Here is a 21,883-nt window from a genome sequence, read left to right on the forward strand (position 1 = left end):
TCTTTCCCCATTTTATTTTGTCATTCATTTATTGTTGGACAATAAGAGAAAGATTCCTTGCATTTGCGGCCATTTCTCAAGACTGCTAAAGCATGAGGTCAGCTGTGCACTCCAATCTCCCAGCCCAGTTTCTTGCAAGTATGTAATAATAAATGGATTCTTTGGCCGGCCACAGACGTCCCTCCTTCTGTGACCATTGTAGCTCTTTATGCTCTGAGCTGGAGCCCAATAAGCTAGTTGCATAGCAACAGGCTTCCCAGAAGCCCCTGCTGATATCAGCCCTAACTCAACTGACACATAGCAACCCTGATTCCCACCAGGCAACCGAAGTGAACCCAAATCCCTTTCAGCGGCTATTTTGACAGATTGATTTGCAAATCAAAGCATTTTGCAACAACATATCAGCTACTGTTGTGCAGGCATGAATTGACAAATTAAAACAGAAAGGTCATGGTAGGCCTCAGGATGAGTAACATTGATAAATTATAGAACATTACAAACATGCCAGACATGCAATGACTATTATCGGATAAGCATGCAGGTCTCTTTAGGTTTTATAACCTTGACTGCGTGTAAAAGAGGCTCTATTGATATGAGAATAACAGAGGAATCTGTTTTATTGCATTTTGAGGGACTGTAACCTTGGCCCTGGTCTCAGACACAGGTCAATACGGTTGTACAACAGCATTGTCTGTTCCAGCGTAAGGAAAGAACAACGGAAACAAGCTGCAACACAACAAAATTAACAAAACACAATGGAAATAAGCTGCAACACAATGAAATTAGCACAACACAATGGAAACTCCGGTCCAGAGACACGATAGCACGGAGCGGATCACATGCGCGAGTCGGCGCAGACCACAAAATGTATCGGAGCTATTTGAATTCTACACAGAATGTTATATTTTATATCAATATGGATGAGATTGTGGCTGCCATACCCTGTCAAATGCGACTTTACGGAGCCCAACGGCTCTGAACGGCTCTAGCCCAAGCTGTGATATAAACGAACGCTATTGGCTATTTTAAAAAGGGGCAGGGCTGCTTGATATGTCCCGCCCTGTCTTCCTGTTTCAGTTAAAATGACGTCAACACATATAGTAAAGCTGCGTGTTTTTAAGCATTTCAGAGGAACTTTAATGTCTTGGTCTTACAACTCTTACATAAAACTGGGGCAACAGCACTTTTCCCTTAATTCTGTAATAACAAACATGAAACCTATTGCTTGTAATCTAACTTCCCTGAGTTTTGGCTCCTTTAGTATGATAATAAACATCTTTATATGAAGTAAATCATTCCATATGCTCAGCTCTTCTGATCTCAGCATGGCAATGAGAGCGCATCAGGCCAAACCCAAGTCAAATAAGCTAGGAAACGCTGTGTTAGAATTAGAATGTGATAAAAATGTACCTGAAAAAAAAAGAATAATGATAAAATTGATATGCATACAAAACACATTTCCAGTACCACCCTTCCACCTTTTAAACTTTGTACAGGTAAAAGCATTGTTTTTATTGAATAGGCTGTACAGAGAGAGCTGGCCCATAACCCACCTGCTGTTTTTGCAGTCAATTACAATCAGTGTATCTCTACACTTTCCTGTCCTGGGAAAGTAGCCACTGGTGGAACATTCTCTGCTATTTGTGTAGGTCAAAAGGAATGACTCTGGGGACTCGCTGTGTTCCAGTTTCGTTACGCATGCTAAAACTATGTTCAGAAAGGGAAATGTTCTACTAAAAGGAGGAAAGAAATACACATCCTCTGTACCCTTGAACACAGTCCACTGTAACAGTAGTTTAACTCTCTTGTTGTCTTCATTCTACTGAGGTGAAGGGCTACAAAGACATGGGCATGCAAGAACTATTTTGAATAGTTTAATGAAGATAAATCACATGATCAGTTCACCAAGATGTTAACTCTCGTTTTTAGAGAAGAATGTTTCAGAGAGAAGCTTTTAAAAAAATAGACAGTACAGGATACAGTTAAATATCACAACCTTGTTTATTAATATCCAGAGATTAACAATGGCCAGAAACATATGAACAACAAATCATGAAGTAACAGACTCTACATAATTTAATGCTGAGAGAATACTTTAGTTGTTGCTCCTTAAGGAGTGCTTTATCCTTTTGATTACTAGCCAAAATCTTACGAAATGTGAATAATTAAACCATTATTAACACTTTGTCAGGTTTTGAGAAATGTTAACAAATATGTAAGGGTTCCAAAAGATGGAAGACTATGCTAGCAGGCAAACTGAAGGGAAAGTGGTTAATTTGGGGATTTCTTGGATGTTTTTATAGATGTGACATATGTGACTGTTCAGAACATAATCATATTATTCGTTAGAAGGTGTGGCCTAATCATCTCACACCTTGTATTATGTGATATCTTTCATAGCATACACACCTTACTGTGAACGTTAAATCTCTGGCCTAGATTTTTTTAAACTGTTGACACATGCATTTTGACTAAGCCTATGTTAAAACAGCAGGGATCAACAAACCACAACTCAGCTGAAGGCAAATAAAAACAACTTTATTCAAAGCACCATAAAGACTGATAATAAATGCATTTTAAAATGATCAGCACGCATTTGCTTTGGTGTCAAAAATAAGAGATTTTCAGTAGAGAAATAACATTTCACTTTGGCTTTTTGCTCATTGAACTGAGCCTGGCATCTTCAAATCCAGATTGGATAACTTCATGCCTCCTTCACATATGTCCTCACAGCCACCACGTCACCCATTATGCATTTCTGAAAAGAGAAATATGGTTATAAAATTAACGGAGAAAGCACTCAAATAATGGGAAAACAAACTATTCTGTACATTTAACCAGAATTTATAACACAGAAAAATAGTTGTTAGCCATCATTACTTTGTATTATTCTAAACTATTCCCATTTATATTGGACTACCCTATCAGCTTTAAAATTATTACATTTGAAAAATGTGTTTCAAATTAAAAGTCAGATTCACATTCAGTTAAACATGCGTTTCCACTTTTTTGTTTATTTATTTATTTTGTATTTGTTGCACCAATGTATTTCCATTAGATATTGCACTCACAAAGAGCAAATTCTAGCAGAAGAAATATTTTAGAATTGAGAGAAAAAAAAAAAAAGTATCTTCCAATATAGTGGCTTCCATTACCTTTCTGACCCCAGATATCACCATTTAAAAGTTTACTAATATTTTCAGTTTTCTCTGAATAATAATATATGGAAATATGATAACCAAAGCTAATAATAATTATTATTCGTAACGTCAAATATAATACTATATATACTATTATTGAATAATAATGTTGAATTTTATTAAATGTTTTATAAAAGTGCAAACTGTAATTTCGATAGAATTATTTTCAGATTTTAAATTCCTGTGAATTTTGTCAATATACACATAGTTCAACAACAGTTTTAAAACTGCATTAGCAATTATCTTATCTTATTATCTTTCATCATGTTATGCCATTTGTGTCATTACCAATATTATAACGTGTTTTTCATAAATAAAAGAGCATCCTTACAGCTACTAATTTCCCATCCGTCACCTCCCTCTCTATCGTCGACTCTTTGCCATCCCAGGTCTGTTTCTGCACAAGTTTGCCGTTGTCAAGAGTCACAACAGACTGCGGATAAAGAGAGAGAAGAGCCTGTTAATTTCATATGATAAAGATCTTCACACCAACGCAAATATTCCGCCTATTCCATTACAAACCGTAGTCTTTCTATCATCCGCGGTGATCTCCTCGAATGACTCATTGAGTTTAAATTTGATCTCAGTAGTTTTGAAGGTGCTCTGCGACTTCATGCATATGAGCCCCCGATCATCCACACACAAGACCAAGTTGGGCTTGGTCCGGTTTCCCACCTGACGAGTAGCGAAACCCACACCTGAAAAAGGAAATGCACTTCTTTCATTCACGAAACAGCTTTATATTAATGACAATCAACAGTATATTTAATGCATATGTTAAAACTAGAAAAAAAATGGTTTAACTTTTCTTTTGCATTTAGCAAACTGGAAATATTTGCAAGTTACTAAATAATGAATCATACCTAGAGCCTTCATGTACTCGTCAAAGTTTTCGCTGGTGGTCATCTTCCAAGTTCCCACGAATTTGTCAACCATTTTCCCGGATGATGATGATGATGATGATGATGGTGATGATGATGTTCCCTGTCACTCAAGCAACAGGTCAAAGCTCAGATTTATTCTGCTCTGGTCTGATCGAATGACTGCAGGCTTTTTCAACAGCTCCTCCAGCACGTGCGTGTTGACACTAGCCAATCAGATGATCCAGCGTCACTGTGCGGACTCGGAGTTCCTCAAACTCCCGCCTGCAAACGCAACTCAGAACTCGGGAAAGGTTCGCGTTTTTCGGACCACAAAAACGGTCAAATAACATTTACTGGGTCAGAGAACAGCAATCACAAAGGTTATGCACACGGATAGACTTAATATTTTTATAATGACGTGTTTGACCAAATATGAGACCCGACTAAAGGTATGACCTTTCCTCACAGTGGCTGACTGCACACACAAGATATATTTTTACTTTAATAACTACGTAATAACGTGCTTATAATCACTAATATAGACAAAACAACTCTGAAACTTCGAGATTTTGTAGGCAATATGTTAACATATGCTAATTCACAGGCATATTTTCATTTGGATACAGAACATGAAAACCAATCTCTAATCTGAGCATTATAGTGTCCTGCTTCAAACACTGCATATTTCGTTACATTTAGAATGAAATACTAATATGCTATTTACTGGATCCTGTCTAGTATACACTGTATACTATTCTTTAAAAGGACTAAGACGTGTTGAATAACATACCTATACCTCTCAGAAATTCTTGCACTAAATGTCAGGCATTAATTACATGGATGTGATGTAAAAATAAACTTTTCCACATATGTAATAGTGGGATAATGCATAAGTAGAGACTTTCCTGTGTCTGAATATAGAGGCCTGTTAATTTACTTCAAAAGCCCAACCAAAACTATAGAGGACAAAGTGAGAGTCAACTCAAAGACATGACAGATAACAATTTTATTACACATCCACAGACATATAAATACAAAAGAACTAGACTACTTTTTGTCTCCTGCTTTAGCTTGAGGGTCTTTAGCACTGCATCGGGTCTGCAAGGCTGAGAGCAATTCTTGTGTGGTTAGTCTGGATCCCTTCATCAGCAGCCTCTCTCCATCCACTGCGAAAGACCACCATGACATGCATTATACAGTGACACTATGCCGTACGCTCCTTTGCAATAATAGAGTTACAGTTTAGTCACTCACAAAATGTGATGTCAATCGTAGGCTCTGATCGGTCATGCTTTACTTCTGGGATAACTTCACAGTTCATATTTGTGGCTCTGGCTTTTTCAGACCCGACCACAATGAGAAACTCTCTGTAGGAAGGAAGCAGACAAAAGAAATGCAAGAGATGTGATGGATTTACGCTTTTAATTATACCTTCATAAGATACGAAGTGGGCAGTTTGTTATCGAAAACAGATTAAAGAGCCATTTAAGATAGCTTTCCCCAAACTTTTAAAATCATTTAATGACAGATGATTTTACTGACATAATTGCACACTAAATCACCATTCGGATCCAGAAAAGTACATTTGGAATTGCCATGGAGCCTGCTTCAGATATTATGAATGTTTAGAATTGCCTACTAGCTTGCTATTTACAAAAAAAAAAAAATGTACAGTATAAACTGTATGCTATATATTTTTCATAGTATAGCAAGTAAAACATTTTCCATGATAAGCATATCAAACATTAGTATGCTACGTGACTTCATCACGGTATATGCGAATGGCATATATCATTATCATTACAATTTGCCAACTGTGCACAGCATATTCTGCAAGAATAGTACGAAAAAATACTAGTCCGATCATGCTAGTTGTACTAGTTCAAAACAGTTTGACAGCCTGCTGCAATTACCGCGTTTAGACTGAGAGCGGCGCCAGAGATTTCACAGTAGAAAATACTAAGTAGTGAGAGCTAAGGTAAGCATCACGATCTATGGCATTTACTCGCAGTGTCATAAGCACGTTCATAGAACGTTTAACGATCAATCTGCGTATTATCGCACATAATCTGCGTATAACGTTAGTGCATTTTGGTCCTCCGATGTTAAATGTCGAGTGTGGAGAACAGTCCAGCAGTGGCGAGTGCTGCTGTGAACATTGAAAACTAATGTCTATGAACTGAGAAACACATTCAAAACACATCTAAATAAGTATAATTAGCATCATATACTCCGTTCCTTTGACCGCTATTACAGGAGGACAGCGCGGCTGATGAAGTCATGCTCATGCACAAGATTTACTTTACTAGACAGACCTCTTCAACACTTAAAGTAAATTGAGGTATGTACAGTATTCCTACCTTGTGGAGCGGACATTAGATTCAAATGGGCAAAACTGTACAGTAATTTTCTTAACAGCCTTTAACACTATCGCTCCCCTGGACGCCGCCATCTCTCTCTCTCTCTGGTTTTATTGGCGGGTCGCAACCAACTTGTTCAGGTGCATACCGCCACCTACTGTTGGAATCTCAATTGACCGTCTTCCCACAGGCAGGTTTGTGTTGCTTGCTACATGAGTACCTTTAGATCTAGCTAGTTCACTTTCCTTAACCTTTTTAACTGCATCAGCATATGACACTTGATTTATTATCTTGTACTTCTGTACCTCTCTAGCTTGTCTTTGAACAGGACATCCTCCAAAAGCAGCACTATGTTCTCCTCCACAGTTGCAGCATCTGGTTTTTGCATCTTTATCACATTTGCCATATTCATGTTCCCCCCCACATCTAGCACATCTTAATTTTCCTTTGCATTGTCCTGCAGTATGTCCCATTCTTTGACATTTAAAGCATCTCATAGGGGCTGGGATATACTCCCTAACATCGTAACTCAAGTAACCCATTACTTTCACCCATGATAGTTGCATCCACGGTACAGTTGTTGCTAATCTGTCGCCCAAAACACTCTAACGCAGCACTTCCGGTTTGCGATCTCTGGACGCCGCCATCTTTTCCTACATGACCTTTAACCTGCTGATGTGATGACGTATGCAGCCGGGCTGGCTACGTAAAATATGAAAGCGTTAAAAGAAGTGCGATATTAAAATAAATAAAATGTGCAATAAAAACTATGGAAACATTGACGAAACGAAAGCATTGTTTTAAAGGGGAATATGTTTTCACCGAAGCAACTGATTCCCCACATCGAAGCAATTGTTTTTCCCAAGCAGAACACACAAACAATTTTAAGCTCAAAAATATGAGCCCATGCTTTCATTTATTTCTTTATTTATACATTCATTCTTTCACTCATTCATTCACTCACTCATTCACTCACTCACTCACTCACTCACTCACTCACTCACTCACTCACTCACTCACTCACTCACTCACTCACTCACTCATTCATTCATTCTTAGATTGTCAATATTTATAAAAAATATTTCATATTATTTTCATCGAAGCAATAGTTTTTTTCCCAAGCAGAACATACAAACAATTTTAAGCTCAAAAATATGAGCCCATGCTTTCATTTATTTCTTTATTTAATTTATTTATTCATTCGTTCATTCTCATGTCAATATTTATAAAAATAATTAATTGATCAAATATAATTTAAAATATAATTTTAATTAAGTATCTGTACTTTTCTTTTAAAAGCAGCTGTGCCTGTTACATAAAATGCTTTAAATTGATTTAATTAAATTATCTGAATCTCTGGGATTCATTGTCATTATTGCAAATAAATATCGCAAAAAAAAAAAAATAGGGGGAAAAAAGTTCATAAAAAAACTATTCAACTTTATGAGTATTTTACACGTTATGTGTATTTTTTTTTAGAGATCTGCGTGCAAAACATATTATTGACAAATCATGAAATACATCCAGTAGATGGCGCAAGTGGATAGTGTTGCCATAGATATATCTTGCTATATCTTCCTTCACACACCCATGCATAATCTGTGGACAATCATCAATGTTAATTTGTTCAAATGCACTTTCAAGAAGAAATCATGTAAATCATGTCATTATATCAAAAATCAGACAAACTGCCCATATTATCGAGATGATTTCCATAACTTATATATTTATACTGCAGCCCTTGGCAACTGTGTCATTGATAATTGCCTTTTAAAAACATTAAATTTTGTACACTCCCTTAATTTGAGATGTTGTAAGAACAGAAACATGAAAGAGTTGAAATCGAATGCACTGCCTATCCTGAAATTATTTATTTAAGGAGTTTGAATCCTCAATCTGACAAGCACAACAAAATACTTGTAGCTATTTCTGACACAGATGGGTAGTTAAAGTTATATCACGCTGAAGAACATCTGAGCTGAGCTAAATTTCAGAAGTATAGACATAAGCTGTATAAGCCCTCAAAACTGAAGTTATGAATATTATTAATATGCTCATATATGACTAGTGTTCTCTGATCAGTTTTAACAGTTAAATGAACAGTATTTCAACCAGCACACGTATAAAACAAATTTAACAGCGATAATTTTGATACATATATTAATTATTTTATTTACAGACCTACATAACTCTGCTAGACCAATATAAATGATGTACATTATCATGAACAATATCAATATTTGTGCCTCTGCCTTAGGGCTATTTATTATTGTGACACTTCTACAGCTAAATAAATGTGCACACTAGTGAGAAATGTGCGTGTATCATCAGGACTGAGTCAGCGTGCAGTTTTTCACATAACAAATCAATGTTACTTTTATGAGCAACTAACAAGTCGACTGTTTCTGATGGTGCCAAAAATGTTTTGTCACTCACATATGCACTAGAGTTTTACTAAGGCCAGCTCTCATGCTTCTGATGACCAAAGGGTTTTTTCCTGAACAATTAAGCGCACAGTTGTGGTCACATTAGAACTATATTTAGACATGAGCTTGAAGGGTGAACTTCCTATCAAGCCCTTTCTAAAAACAAGTTTCTCTTTCCTTACTGAAACAATGACAATGAATACTCCTGCCACCATTTCATCCAAAATAAAGAAAGCTACCAGCACTGAAGCACAAACAATAAGGCAGAACGCTCAAGGGAGGGGTCAGCATTTTATAATGCATGTTAAAAGTTATTTTGGTATTGCTGTCATTGCTTCTTGTTCGAAGTATAAATTTGGATGCTCCCCAAGAAGTCAGACACTAAGCATTGGGTACTGTGTTTAGAAATCAGGCACTGAATAAAGAATGTATCATTATTATTACCATTATTGTTGTTATTATTATACTATAATCCTATACTATCCTGCAATTCTATACATATTCATTTTGAATTGTTGAAATATATTGTTTATTTAGCATATAAAACACAATATGCAACAAACTACAATTTTAAGTTACAATATTAAGTTAGCTAAAACTAAAGATAATGTTCAGGTAAATGTTTCTCTGTCCTTCTCACATTAACATATTTTAAGTCAAGATAAAATGTAATGTACAAATAAATGACTTTGTAGACTATATATCAATAAATATTACTTGAATGGCCTTTCAGTGTAAGCATCATAATTAAGTAAAATACATTAATATGGAACTAAGCATTATTAAAGGCTTAGCTTAAAGAAATAGTTCACCCAAAAGTCACATTTTCCCACCCTCAGGTCATCCTAAGAAATATTACATCATTTGCTCACCAATGGATCCTCTGCAGTGAATGGGTGCCGTCAGAACGAGAGTCCAAACAGCTGATAAAAACATCACCATAATCCACAAGTAATCCACACGACTCCAGTCCATCAATTAACATCTGTTTAAGAAACAAATCTATCAAGATGTTTTTAACTGTGTCTTCTGACCAAAATATGAACCCTCTATAATGTTTCATCTGAATCAGGAGAGAAAAATGCACTAAACAGGTTCTAAACATATATGGGATGACTTTTTCACTGGAGGAAGTGTTATTATGGATTATGAACTCATATTTTAGCCAGAAGCAACAGTTTTAATAGATTATTGTGATGTTTTTTTTATCAGTTGTTTGGACTCTCATTCTGATGGCACCCATAAGAATCCATTGTTATGCAAGTTATGTGATGCAAAATTTCTCCAAATTAAATCCGGAAAAAGAAACTAACTCAACTGCTTCAAGGAAGGCCCAAGATTGATTAACTTTTAAGCAAATTTTCTCTGTTGGGTCAACTATTCCTGTAAAATGCACCACTTAATTTGAAGGAAAAAAAAAAGAAAAAAAATGCAGAGAAGGGTTAAAGATCCTTGCTCTAAAACACCTTAAAACATAAAATATTGTTATTTTTAAAACATAGCCCTATTTTTATTTTTATTTTAAATGCCATCCACACAGCACAAACTGAAAGCAGCCACCTTGAACACACCCACTTGCGCTGCTTTGTTGCGGTAGCCACACGCGCAGAACTACAGATCCCGTGACACACTGCGCTGCTGGGATCTGTCTCTCAACCCCTCTGCATCTGTGAAGAGTAGCGGAGGATCGCGGCCACAGAGTCACAGCAGCACCGGACCGGTATGGTGTGTGTGTGTGTGTGGTACACATCGCAGTGCATGCAGCTCAGCCTCACTGACACCGTGTCCTCTGTGATCGTTTGTAAATACGGCATGTTGTTTGAGAGCTGCGGTGAGTCCGCCGAACCTGCGCTGATCAGATAAACCCGAGAGCGGAGAAACAGCTGATCCACGGATGGTCGTCTGAGGTAAGTGGTCCTTGAATAACAGCCCACCCGAACATTAGCCTACATGACTGGAAAAGTTGCGCGGAGAGAGAAATATCTGTAATGAGAATGTGAACTTCTCTCATGTATGTTGTGTGGCGCGCGTGAGAGAAGACAGACGGACACTGTATCTATACGACAAATTCCCTGCATACCGACTGAGGGAAAAGTGGAATGTAACAGAATGGTATTGATGGTGTGAGTAAGTATGGATAAATCGTTTTAAACATGTTATTACATAGACGCGAGTCATGTGTTGATAAGAGACATGGAATATTTAAACACAACTAACGTGATTTAGCTTAAACAAGAATGAATCCAACATGTAAACAATAATCTAAAGACAGTGAGAGCCATAGTTCCATACATGAAATCTTCTCTTACCTATGCATATAGAATAATTTGTTCAGATTTGAGATACTGTATGAACATACTTTTTATTATCATTTTGATTTAATGGCTGTAAATAGTAGTAAAGTACTAAATACATTTCAATACATTTACATTTAGCAGACGCTTTTATCCAAAGCAACTTAAAAATGAGGACAATGGAAGCAATAAAAATCAACAAAAGAGCAATGATATGCAAATGCTATAACAAGTCTCAGTTAGCTTAATACAGTACACGTAGCAAGGTTTTTCATATAATAAATAAAAAGAAAACAGATAGAATAGAAAAAGAACAGAGCAAGCTAGTGTTACTCAATACATGAGTATGTTTCAAAAAAGTTTTCATATTTTTCAAGGTAATTATAAAAAAACTGTTTTATATTGTAAAAATTTTAAACTGTATTTTTTCAAACAATTATTAAATTATTTTTTAAATCTTATTTAATCATTATTGTCATTATTATTATTATTATTGTTATTATTATTAATCCTGTAGCGTTGCTTAGTTTTATGTGACCAGAATGTGGCATTTTAAAAAAGGTAACAATTTATGGAATTAAAAATCAAACACAATATTGACACTCAGGTGTAAATGAGTCTTTTCAAAATATAAAAAAAAAAAAAGACTTTGAACATGTTCATTGTTCATCAGAAGTATATTCAAGCAATTTTTAGCCTGGTCAAAACAAATGAGCAGGGCCGTCCTTAGGGGCGTGTCCGCTCCCTACCTTGCACCGGGCCCCGCATCAGCTAAGGATGGCCCTGCAAATGAGCATCACATCATACTGTATTTATACTTTTATGATTTGATCAAAAGGCAGATGAAGACCTTTGATTTGTGTAATAAGTAATAAGTAACTTGTGTAAATAAAATGTCAAACATATATGAATATATTGCTAAGGAGACAAGCACTGGACATTTTAGTCTTCTTCCACTTTATCTTAAACAAATAAAGAGATCTTTTTTCCGCATGCTCACTTTATACAACTGATCTTTAACCATTTCCTGGTCAGAATAGTGCCAAAGGTAATGCCCACGAGATGACAAAGGCTAAACACATATCACACGTAACTCATCATTACATAGATTATCTGGCAGATGGTTATCTGCAAGTCTGTAAATATCAATGCACTGTAAATGTACCCTCTCAGCACAAAATAAAGCCCATTGCGACATAAAAGCGGCATGACAGCTATGAATGCAGACAGCGTAGCAGGTTTAAATATAGGATCACAATGTATTGTTTGAATCCATCGGTTTCCCAGCATCTAAGAGGCATCTAGACACAAAAACAGTTGGATTGAGGTCAAACACTCGGGACAGAAGCCCTGCCTCACATGTTTATTAGACAGATAGTGTTTTCCTGGTTGGCTGAGCGTAGCTTCAGGCTCCGTTCCACTGCTGGCACTCTCAGCTCTGCAGCAGTGGCAGGTTTTACTCTCTGTCTGCACCTGTCCTTTACACTGGAGGTTCCCCAGACTGATTATTGTATAGCAGAATTCAGATTGCATGCCTTGGCACAACAAAGCAATGTCAGAAACATTTTTATTGTTGGAACTTTGGACTCTGTTCTGGCCTTGGAGCTGTTTCTCAAAACCAGTGCAAATGAGCACAAGTGGAAAAAAGGCTTTTGAATTCGGTTAGCATGGCTCTGGTGCTTCATGGAGTTTTGCTCATAAATGTCAAAAGAAAAGGTGGGAGTAAAAGAGAGTGAAGTTTCCCTCAAAGGGTTGGAACAGAACTAGTTTGAGCTGTGAAGTCTGAAGCTGTTTTTACTATTGAGAAACATTTGATTGGATTCATGGATGTTTCTACAGCTGTGGCTCTGTTCTGTAGGGGGTTGTGCTAAATCCTGTCAAATGGGGCTTTTGGGATACAATGGGGATAACGTGACCTAATGGAATATAATCCCCAATGCGTAAATGGATATTCTGTACATTATCATTGGACTTAAAGGAATTGTTCACCTAAAAATGAATATTTGCTAAAAATGTACTCTCTCATCATCCAAGATGTAGATGAGTTTGTTTCTTCATCTGAACAGATCTGGAGAAATGTAGCATCACCAATGGATCCTCTGCAGTGAATGGGTGCCATCAGAATGAGAGTCCAAACAGCTGATAAAAACATTGCAATAATCCACAAGTAATCCACATGACTCCAGTCCAATTAATGTGTATGTAAGAAACAAATCCATCATTAAAACATTTCCAACTTCAAACTGCTGTTTCCATCTATAATATGAGTCCTCTATCCATAATATTGCTTTCTCCAGTGAGAAAGTTGTCTCATTTGAATCAGAAGAGAAATAATACAAGCGAAAACAGTCCAAAACAGTTCTAAAAAAATATGTGGGTGGATTTTGATGTGAGAAGACAACAGGGGATTAACATTTTCACTGGAGGAAGCGTTATCATGGAGTATTTTGGCCAGAAGTGAGAATTTAAAGTTAAAACGCCTTAATGATGAATACATAAAAAACATGCAGCTTTTCACTTCACAAGATGTTAATTGATGGACTGGAGTCATGTGGGTTACTTGTGGATTATTGTGATGTTTTTATCAGATGATTGGTCTCTCATTCTGACGGCACCCATTCACTGCAGAGGATCCATTGGTGAGCAAGTGATGTAATGCTAAATTTCTCCAAATCTGTTCTGATGAAGAAATAAACTCGTCTACATCTTGGATGGCCTGAAGATGAGTAAATCTTCAGCAAATGTTCATTTTTGGGTGAACTATTCCTTTAATGTTACTGTTCAGCGCTCGTTTGCTAAGATACACAGGAGATTAGATGTGATGTTCAGTGTGAGTAAATTGAATCAAACCAGTTGTTCTGCTAATGATCATTAAGTAACAGACAACCAGGATGCAAACATCTGAGCTGCTTTGATTCAGTGATTGTAGAGAACATACTTGTGCAGGTAGGTCAGTGATGGGAATGTCAGTGACCCAAGTATATTTGTAGTCAAGGAAACAGGAAGCACTAGAATTCAGCGTTTCGCACATGAAAGTATCGAGAAAATGTTTGCAGACTGAAACACTTTGAAATTCTCTCAAAATAACAGATGTTTTGTTCATTCATATATCATGTGAGAGCTGTTGGTTAATGTTGTCTGCTGTCAAACAGATTTTGTCAGGGCTGTAAAAAGCTCATGGCAAAATCATCATGGCAGACAAATGTTATGTAATACTAAAGTTGCTTTGACTCAACTGTACACACGACTATGCAAATGATAAAGGCTTATTCAAAAACTATCATCAGCTTCCTGAAGACAATGTTTCTGAGAACAGCATACCAACAAGAGCTGAAATGATTCCTCGAGTTACAAGATATCCTTGATGAAATGTTTTGATGACACAGTTTTGCATACCCCCATAGTAATGCTGAAGCACAGAAGGATGAGTATTCAAGCACTAAATAAACAAAAGTATATTCATAGTTTCACATTAACTGGGTTATTCTTCATTAAGGGGAACTTTCTTGTGCACTATGAGGATTTAAAAAAAGAATCATTCTAGTTTTAAATGGATTTCAGCTATTTTGTGTGTTATTTTAATCACTTTTAGCTTCCATTTTATATTTCTAAAAAGTGTAAAAGAAATGTTGTACTTTAATTTTCTGAACGTTTTTTTATTGTGAATAATCACAGTACCAAATCTGCTGTTGCTTACCATCATGGCAAGCATTTTAGAGAACTATTGAGTTTCTCCAAAACACTTATATTTAGTTCTGATAGGAAATGAGAAGTGATGAGGGCAGCAGAGTGACAGTTCGACCATGGGAAATATCATTGCTCAGAGTAGCTTTATTAGATTACCAAAACGATTAGTGTTTTACTTCAAATTCTTTTGAATTATGCACATTTCAAATTATACTTGTTTGCTTTTTCTACAAAACTGAAAAATGTCATTAATATCACGTCATTTTCATTACAATCACAGATTTGTAGTATAATTTGTAATACTGTGGAATCAGATTTGTATTCGAAATGACACTGCATCAGATCTTTATTTCAGGACACGTGTTCTGAAAAGTAGTTTTTTTCTAGATTTAAAGTCAAAAGTGCTTCTAATTGAAGAATCACCCTGCACAGCAAACCTAACTGGCTTAATATAGTGAAACATTTATTGAACATGTTTTAATTGACCCAAAACTCAAGTGCTATAAGTGATATTTATTGCTGTTTATCGTGTAATATTGTAGTGCAATGTTGTCTAGATATAATTTTATTTTCTAGATCGTGAAATAGCAAGTGAAATATAAGGCCATTGTGACTTTGTAGGTGTGTAAGACACATTACTACTAGAGAGACTTTGCGTGTTTTTCCATGAGAAGAACTGCAGTGTCTGCATGACACACCAATCTAAAACTCATTAATGACACATAAAACATTAAATTATGGGAAGCCGCTGCAGTCAGTTGTTTCACTCCTGAATCACCAAATGGATTTGGCCAATTTCCCTTGCATGTTGTGTCGATAAGTTGTAACTCAGGAATGTCGATTCTCCACTTCGATCTGTTTTTTACGTGAAGCTGACAGCGGTAACTGCCATCAGACATGTTTGGCCAGTCTCAGACACAACAGGGCTTGTCTGATCTTGTCGCACTCTGTTATCGAACAAGGGGGCAATTGCAATTTTCTCAGGATAACAGGGAGGTACGTTTGATTGTTGTTTTGTTGACTGCACTCACTCGCTCCATGCCGCTCAAATAGAAATTGCTTCCTGCTGAGGAAGTGTCTGACTCTTTCACGTAAACAGAGCAAATTTAATTAAACCAAATTATCAGAGTGGTGCTGGGAAATCAAAGGCTTCTGGAGAGCGTGCATAATGTGCCATATCAAGCTCACCCTGCGTGTCATTTGTCTCGGTCCCCTAGTGGGTGGTCATGCTGCAGATAACTGGACTATTAGAATAATGTCACAACCACTCATGACTTCAGTCAGCTGTATTACAAAGCCACAGGCAATCATGGATTATATGCTTGTTGTTATGATTAACATTTTGTATTCACAAGATGTAATATAATATAGGTAATATAAACAAACAGGAACCATTCAAGAGGTATACTGTACGACATCATATTTTATAAATAATAACGCTTTGGGAAAATCAATTTGTAAGATTCCCTTGGTGAATTTCTTATGGGTTTTTTAGAATAGTGTATCATAAATTACACACAATCATACATCAGACATTGTTTCAAAACCGTTGTGTGCTTTAAAATGTAAGTTGCTGACAAGTTTCTACAAAAGAACTACAACGGTTGTCTGTTTCATCAAATATATCAATTCACAAACTTGTGGTAGTTGTAGTCCTTCTGTAGAAAATAACAATTAGAGTATGTATAGGGTACATAATGATTTATAATTTATGTTTTGGGAATGATTATAATGTTGTACTGTAAAACAGGAAATGCTAATTGTCTTCTGGGTTTAAGGACTATAAACTTAACTGTAGTATGACAAAAATGCATCTGTGTCATTTTGAAAACCACTGAATCTGTGTCACCACTGCTAAATGTACATCATGGCTAAATAAACCCTATTTTACAAAAGTTGTGAATGCAAGTGCAGGAGATTAAAAAAAACCATGTACTTCAAAATAATGGCAAGAAATCACATACTTCTGTTTACTTTACAAAAACATACAGTGCAACAAGTGTCTGATTCAAAAGTCTTGCTCTTATATTGAATAGTTAAAAAAGGCTCAAACTCAGTCTGACGAATCCTTTACTGAATCAACATTTAACATGCCTACTGAGCTGTAACCTATAATCATCTTGAAATTAAGCAAGCTTTGTTTACGTAAGGTTTGTGATACTTAAATCAGTTTTACTGACTACTTGTTCATATGGCATCCTTTAGTTAAAATTACACATTTGCAACTGAGTTTTTTTTCTTCTGTGTAGTAAAGGATCAGCCCACTGTGATGCTCATGTAGTACTACTGTTTATAGATTGTCATTCAATTATGTTCTTGCAATGGTTTTAGGCAGTGTCTACCTTCCTGTTTATGATTGATTTCACAGAGAGCGTTTTCGACTGAATGTCGGGTCTGTGGGGATGTCTGAAGAGCTGTTGAGCAGGGTTAGTTTGGCATGCTGCCCATGGGTTTATATGGCACACAGAGGGGTTTCAGCCTCTCTGCCTCTAACCATTCAGCCGTACAGAGCGAGCTGAACACTGCAGCCTCACAATGAAGCCGATCTGTTTATGAGAAATGAAAAATGATGGTGTGCATGTTTTTCTCACCCTTCTGCTTATGATTTAATTTCAGGTGTGATGGTCATGTGGACACTGTTATCAAAAGATTACAGCGTCTGTCCTGCGGGCTGTGGCTTATGACCGAGCCATACAAATGCTTCTCTGTTTAGTCATCTTCAGAAGAAATGAGGGGAGGCATATTTACTCACTGGCCGCAAGCAGACAGTGTTTGTGTTGTTGAAGAGAAATGTGTGAAGTCAGGTTTCTGATGTGCTGCTGCAATGGCAGGAACGTGAATGAAGGAAAACTGCAATGACAAGCCATCCACGCTCATTTATCGAGCAAGGTTTGTGAGTAGGGTTGCTAGCATCAGCAGAGAAAAATCCATTTTCTAAATTTTTTATGTGATATACGCCATTTGATAATTAAGTAAACCATTTATGGCCTATCTTATACAAATTATAATTCAGTTTCTTTAAGTGGCTCAACAACACAAATGTTTTTCTAATCTCAACTCTAATTTTTTAACTCTGACAGTTGTAGTGTTGTCTTTTTTCAATGCATAATGATGAATATTTTAAACTGTTTAAATAGTCATTTTCTGAAGTGTTGATACACCAGTAGCAGCTACACTTTCTTGCTCTCTTTTTCACGCTTTCTGTTGACACACACAGTGAAGAGTGGCACTGCGATCATTTACACGCGAGCAGCTCTTGATCCAGTGTTTTGAGTGTTTCAGAGCAGCTTGGATTCACATTTACATTTATATATTTGTTATTGTAATTTAGCTCTTTCCTTAATTTCATAGGTTGTTTTTGTTTTCATTATTGTTTAGGTGGAGGCTCTAAATAAGCTCTTTTGGGTTTTCCGCCTCTCCCTGCATAGTATATGGATTGTATTTATTTATTTTTTTATTGCATATAGTTTATTTTTCTGCAACTAAACTAAACTAAAACTTGGTTCACAGTGAATTCTGTGAACTCCACTACATGTGCAGAGATACAGCGTGTGCAGCATGCACCAGTTACACTTTATTTTCACAAATCATTTGATTATACGATTATAACATTTCATGAGATTTGTACTGAAAAGCACTTTTAAACCTGTTGTCAGAAACTTAAAGGTCTCCCTGTAGTTTTCCACCAAAATAAAACCTCAAGAGTTTAACACTTGCAAGTGAAGAAAGTACTTTTAAAAGTAATTTTACTACTGCAAAGAAATTAATATTATTATGAAATATGTATTATTATTATTTTATATAATCTCCTCAGAGCTATCAGGCCTGAGGAACCTCAGAAAGCAGAGTATGAGTTAATAAGGAAATACTTTGAATATAGTCAAAGGTAAATGGTCTTAGATACTGTTCAGATTTTGTGCTCTTAAAGTTAAAGGTAAAAGTTAAAGGTATTTTTTCTCTGTGGTATCGAAAATAATACTGAATAGCGCAATTTTTTTGTTCAAGATATTGTATCAAAGTTAGAAATTCCAGTATTGTGACAACATTTTTTGTATGACAGTGAGCAAAAACAAATCAAGTGTGATAAATACTGAAGCTCCCTCATATATTTGGCTATAAGATGCCAAAATATGGGACAAACCATGTCCTGTATGGATGTTAACACAGTTATTTTTAAATACTGTCAGTTTTGTATCACGCATGACGGCTGGCAACCTTATTTGCACGATTTGTGCTCAGTTCACTTCTTTGTCACAGGGGATGTAAACTTCCTGATCGCTGTGATCTGTGGCCGCCATCCTGCATGGGTGGAGGGAATGGGGGAGACCATATCTGAAATGTTATATTGTAATAACCTCCATGCAGACTAGACTTTTCTTATTGACTGGCCCTCCCCTTTTCTCTTCCTTTAGGAAATGTGCCATTATCAACAGAGGGCATGTTAATAAAAGGCCTTGAAAACCAATGGCTAGCTAACAGAGAGCTCCTCTAGCCACCTCTGCGCACAAACAACTTCAAAGAACTACTGTGTGTTTTTATGACTGGGCACTTTAGCTTGGAGCGACATTGGATCAGCAGTAGTTTCGAGAACAGGAAGTGAATGAGAGTTTGGCAATAGTGCGGTCGGCTGGGCGAATACCTTTGCTGGAATTGATGCATCAATGTTGCACTGGGCAGTATGAGTAGTTGAGCTGTTTAGTATTTCTTAAATGACTTGTAGAAGTGAAACTAGAAGTATTCTCCAGTGGTCAGTGAGACTGTGAGATGTTTGTGTACGTGTGTGATCAGAACACGATAAACAAAATAGAATAGATGTGTATGAGTTAGAGCCGTGGTTCATTACAGAAGATAGTGGTCGTAATTGTGAAGTCTGTAGGCGCATCGGTTTTGTTTTACTTGTTGTCATAGACTACGTTTACATGGACAACAATACTCCGATACAGCAATACTTAATACGATTAAGACAATACTCTGATTAAGAATCTACCATGTAAACAGAGATTTTTGATTTTTGATTTCCGGCTAAAGTCATAATCGAAGTAAACACTAATCGAATTAAGACATGTGGAGTATTCCTATTTTAGTCGCATTATTGAAGTGCAGTAAAGACATGTACACACCTTAAAGGTGGGGTAAGTGATTTCTGGTAGCCAATGTTGACATTTGAAATCACCAGAACAAACACGCCCTAACTATATGTTTATACGTGAAATTCCGGAGGGGACGTTAGATGGCGTCACGTGGGGACGTAATGACGTCTGCCATTAATCGAACTATGTACTATAACATGTAAGGAATATTCTAAAAGCAACTCACATAAACACCATAATCATAATACTGACTTATTTAGAATAGGGTAAATAATTAGATTACTGATGTCCATGTAAACGTAGTCATAGACAGTAGCTCTGTTCTAAAGCCTAGTGCGCACTACATTTTGTCTACGTTTGCAGCTTCCTAACTGAAACACAACCTCATAGGTGACTGATTTGGAAAGCTCTGCACAGACAGGAAGTTTTTAAATCTTGGCTCAGTGTTATGACACAAACATTGCTCCTCAACTGTATTGCTCATAGTTTATTACAGTAGAATTTGGCATTAGCGCATTAAGCAGAGGTTCCACCTTTTATTTAAAAGACCTTTTCACAGTGGCTGAACCATTTTTTTTTTTTACAATTTGGAGGGGAAAGAAGAAATATTTATGATATCACTGTACTTTAATTGGTTTTATTTTTTATTTATTTTTTATGTTTTATTTTATGTTATTATTATTATTTTTTTGGGTAATTTGAAATATTTTAAATTGACAAACCGATTAGGTGACTTTGCTTTTTCCTTATTCAAGTAAACTATAATTCAAAAGTTTGGGTTCAGTTAGATTTTTTTTTTTTTTTGAGAAAAAAAGGCAAGTATGCATTAAATTGTTTAAAAGTGACAGTATAGACATTTATAATAAATCAATGCTGTTCTTTTACACCTTGTTAATCAAAGAATCCTGAAAAAATGTAGCATGGTTTTCACAAAAAATATTAAGCAGCACAACTGTTTTCAGCATTGACAATAATAAGAAATGTTTTTTGAGCATCACATCAGGATATTACAATGATTTCTGAAGGATCATGTGAAACAGGATATTACCGTTTATAAAACGGATAGTTCCGGTCCTTGATTCTGATTGGCTGAGCCACGTTCGAAGCTATTGTAAATTACTCTACAAACATACACCTTTGTTTACTTGCTTGGCAACCACTTTATTGTAACCACAACTGTTTCTGAGGAACTACATTGTTTGGTGGTAGAATACTGTTTTTATTAATATCATTACACTTTATTTGCTCTGTTTTATTTTGTAAACAAAAAACAGTCCAAGAGCGCACATCAATTAGGCCAAAAAAACGCTCTTGCGTTTAAGCTCGAAACGTCACCTGTGATGAGAACATAATTAAATACTTCTTAATCTCTGGAGCTGTGGTGTGCCTACTTTGATGTTTTCGTTCTGTTTTATTTTGTGAAGCCTTTCTACATATATGGAATAACCGTTTTATAAAAGCAATAAGCCCCGTGAAGCCGTGGTTTACAGTGAATTTATAACAGCTATTTATAACAGTGTTTTAGTTGCACTTTAGCTCCTCTTCGCGTCGTGCCTAACAACGCCCCTTAGCTGTTATAAATTCACTGTAAACCACGGCTTCTTGGGGCTTATTGTTTTATTTTACTGTATTTTTGATGCAGTCTTGGTGAGCATAAGAGATTCTTTCAAAAACATTAACACATTTTTGCCAACCCTAAACTTTTAAACAATACTGCAGGTGTATGTCTGTTACCTACATAGAAATGATCAGTCTGATAGTGTCACCAAGATGGCCGCAGAGTGAACTGACTATAGTAGACTTTAGCGATACGCTAATAAGCACAAAACAATCACTCAAGTATCTTTACTATCTGTCCACAATTGCAGTGCATTCCTTTTTCTTTTTTCTTTTTAAGAAAGGATGCATGTGATGCCAGTTTATAATTTAGACAAAATGAGGCATAATTATGCTATTTATTGAT

At 36.2% G+C, this 21,883-nt stretch overlaps 3 protein-coding genes across 4 annotated transcripts in view; 1 reads left to right on the plus strand and 2 right to left on the minus strand.

The window, feature by feature from the left end:
* Positions 1 to 2,012: 2,012 nt before the first annotated feature.
* LOC107702112 (fatty acid-binding protein, adipocyte-like) lies at positions 2,013 to 4,243 on the minus strand. Its single transcript, XM_016504338.1, has 4 exons — positions 4,064 to 4,243; positions 3,723 to 3,898; positions 3,532 to 3,633; positions 2,013 to 2,758 (listed from the first exon to the last, which is right to left on the minus strand). The coding sequence occupies exons 1-4, from the start codon at positions 4,134 to 4,136 to the stop codon at positions 2,705 to 2,707; spliced, it is 405 nt and encodes a 134-aa protein (XP_016359824.1). The 5' UTR covers positions 4,137 to 4,243; the 3' UTR covers positions 2,013 to 2,704.
* Positions 4,244 to 5,054: 811 nt separating this feature from the next.
* Positions 5,055 to 7,107, minus strand: LOC107702080 (39S ribosomal protein L53, mitochondrial-like). Of its 2 annotated transcripts, none has more exons than XM_016504274.1 (4): positions 7,071 to 7,107; positions 6,424 to 6,515; positions 5,318 to 5,430; positions 5,055 to 5,229 (listed from the first exon to the last, which is right to left on the minus strand). In XM_016504274.1, exons 2-4 carry the CDS (start codon positions 6,513 to 6,515, stop codon positions 5,111 to 5,113), a joined length of 324 nt encoding a protein of 107 aa, XP_016359760.1. In that variant the 5' UTR covers positions 7,071 to 7,107; the 3' UTR covers positions 5,055 to 5,110. The 2 variants fall into 2 exon arrangements, with proteins under 2 accessions (XP_016359760.1, XP_016359759.1); XM_016504273.1 differs by having other exon boundaries at positions 7,063 to 7,084.
* A 3,359-nt stretch (positions 7,108 to 10,466) lies between these two features.
* pag1 (phosphoprotein membrane anchor with glycosphingolipid microdomains 1) overlaps positions 10,467 to 21,883 on the plus strand; it is a 56,693-nt gene continuing 45,276 nt past the window's right edge. Inside the window, exon 1 of the mRNA XM_016504339.1 lies at positions 10,467 to 10,756. The gene's annotated coding sequence lies outside the window, so the exon portion shown is untranslated. The remainder of the gene's footprint in view (positions 10,757 to 21,883) is intronic.

Source organism: Sinocyclocheilus anshuiensis, unplaced genomic scaffold (assembly GCF_001515605.1).
Source record: "Sinocyclocheilus anshuiensis isolate Anshui unplaced genomic scaffold, SAMN03320099.WGS_v1.1 scaffold54, whole genome shotgun sequence".
NCBI classification, from domain to species: domain Eukaryota; kingdom Metazoa; phylum Chordata; class Actinopteri; order Cypriniformes; family Cyprinidae; genus Sinocyclocheilus; species Sinocyclocheilus anshuiensis.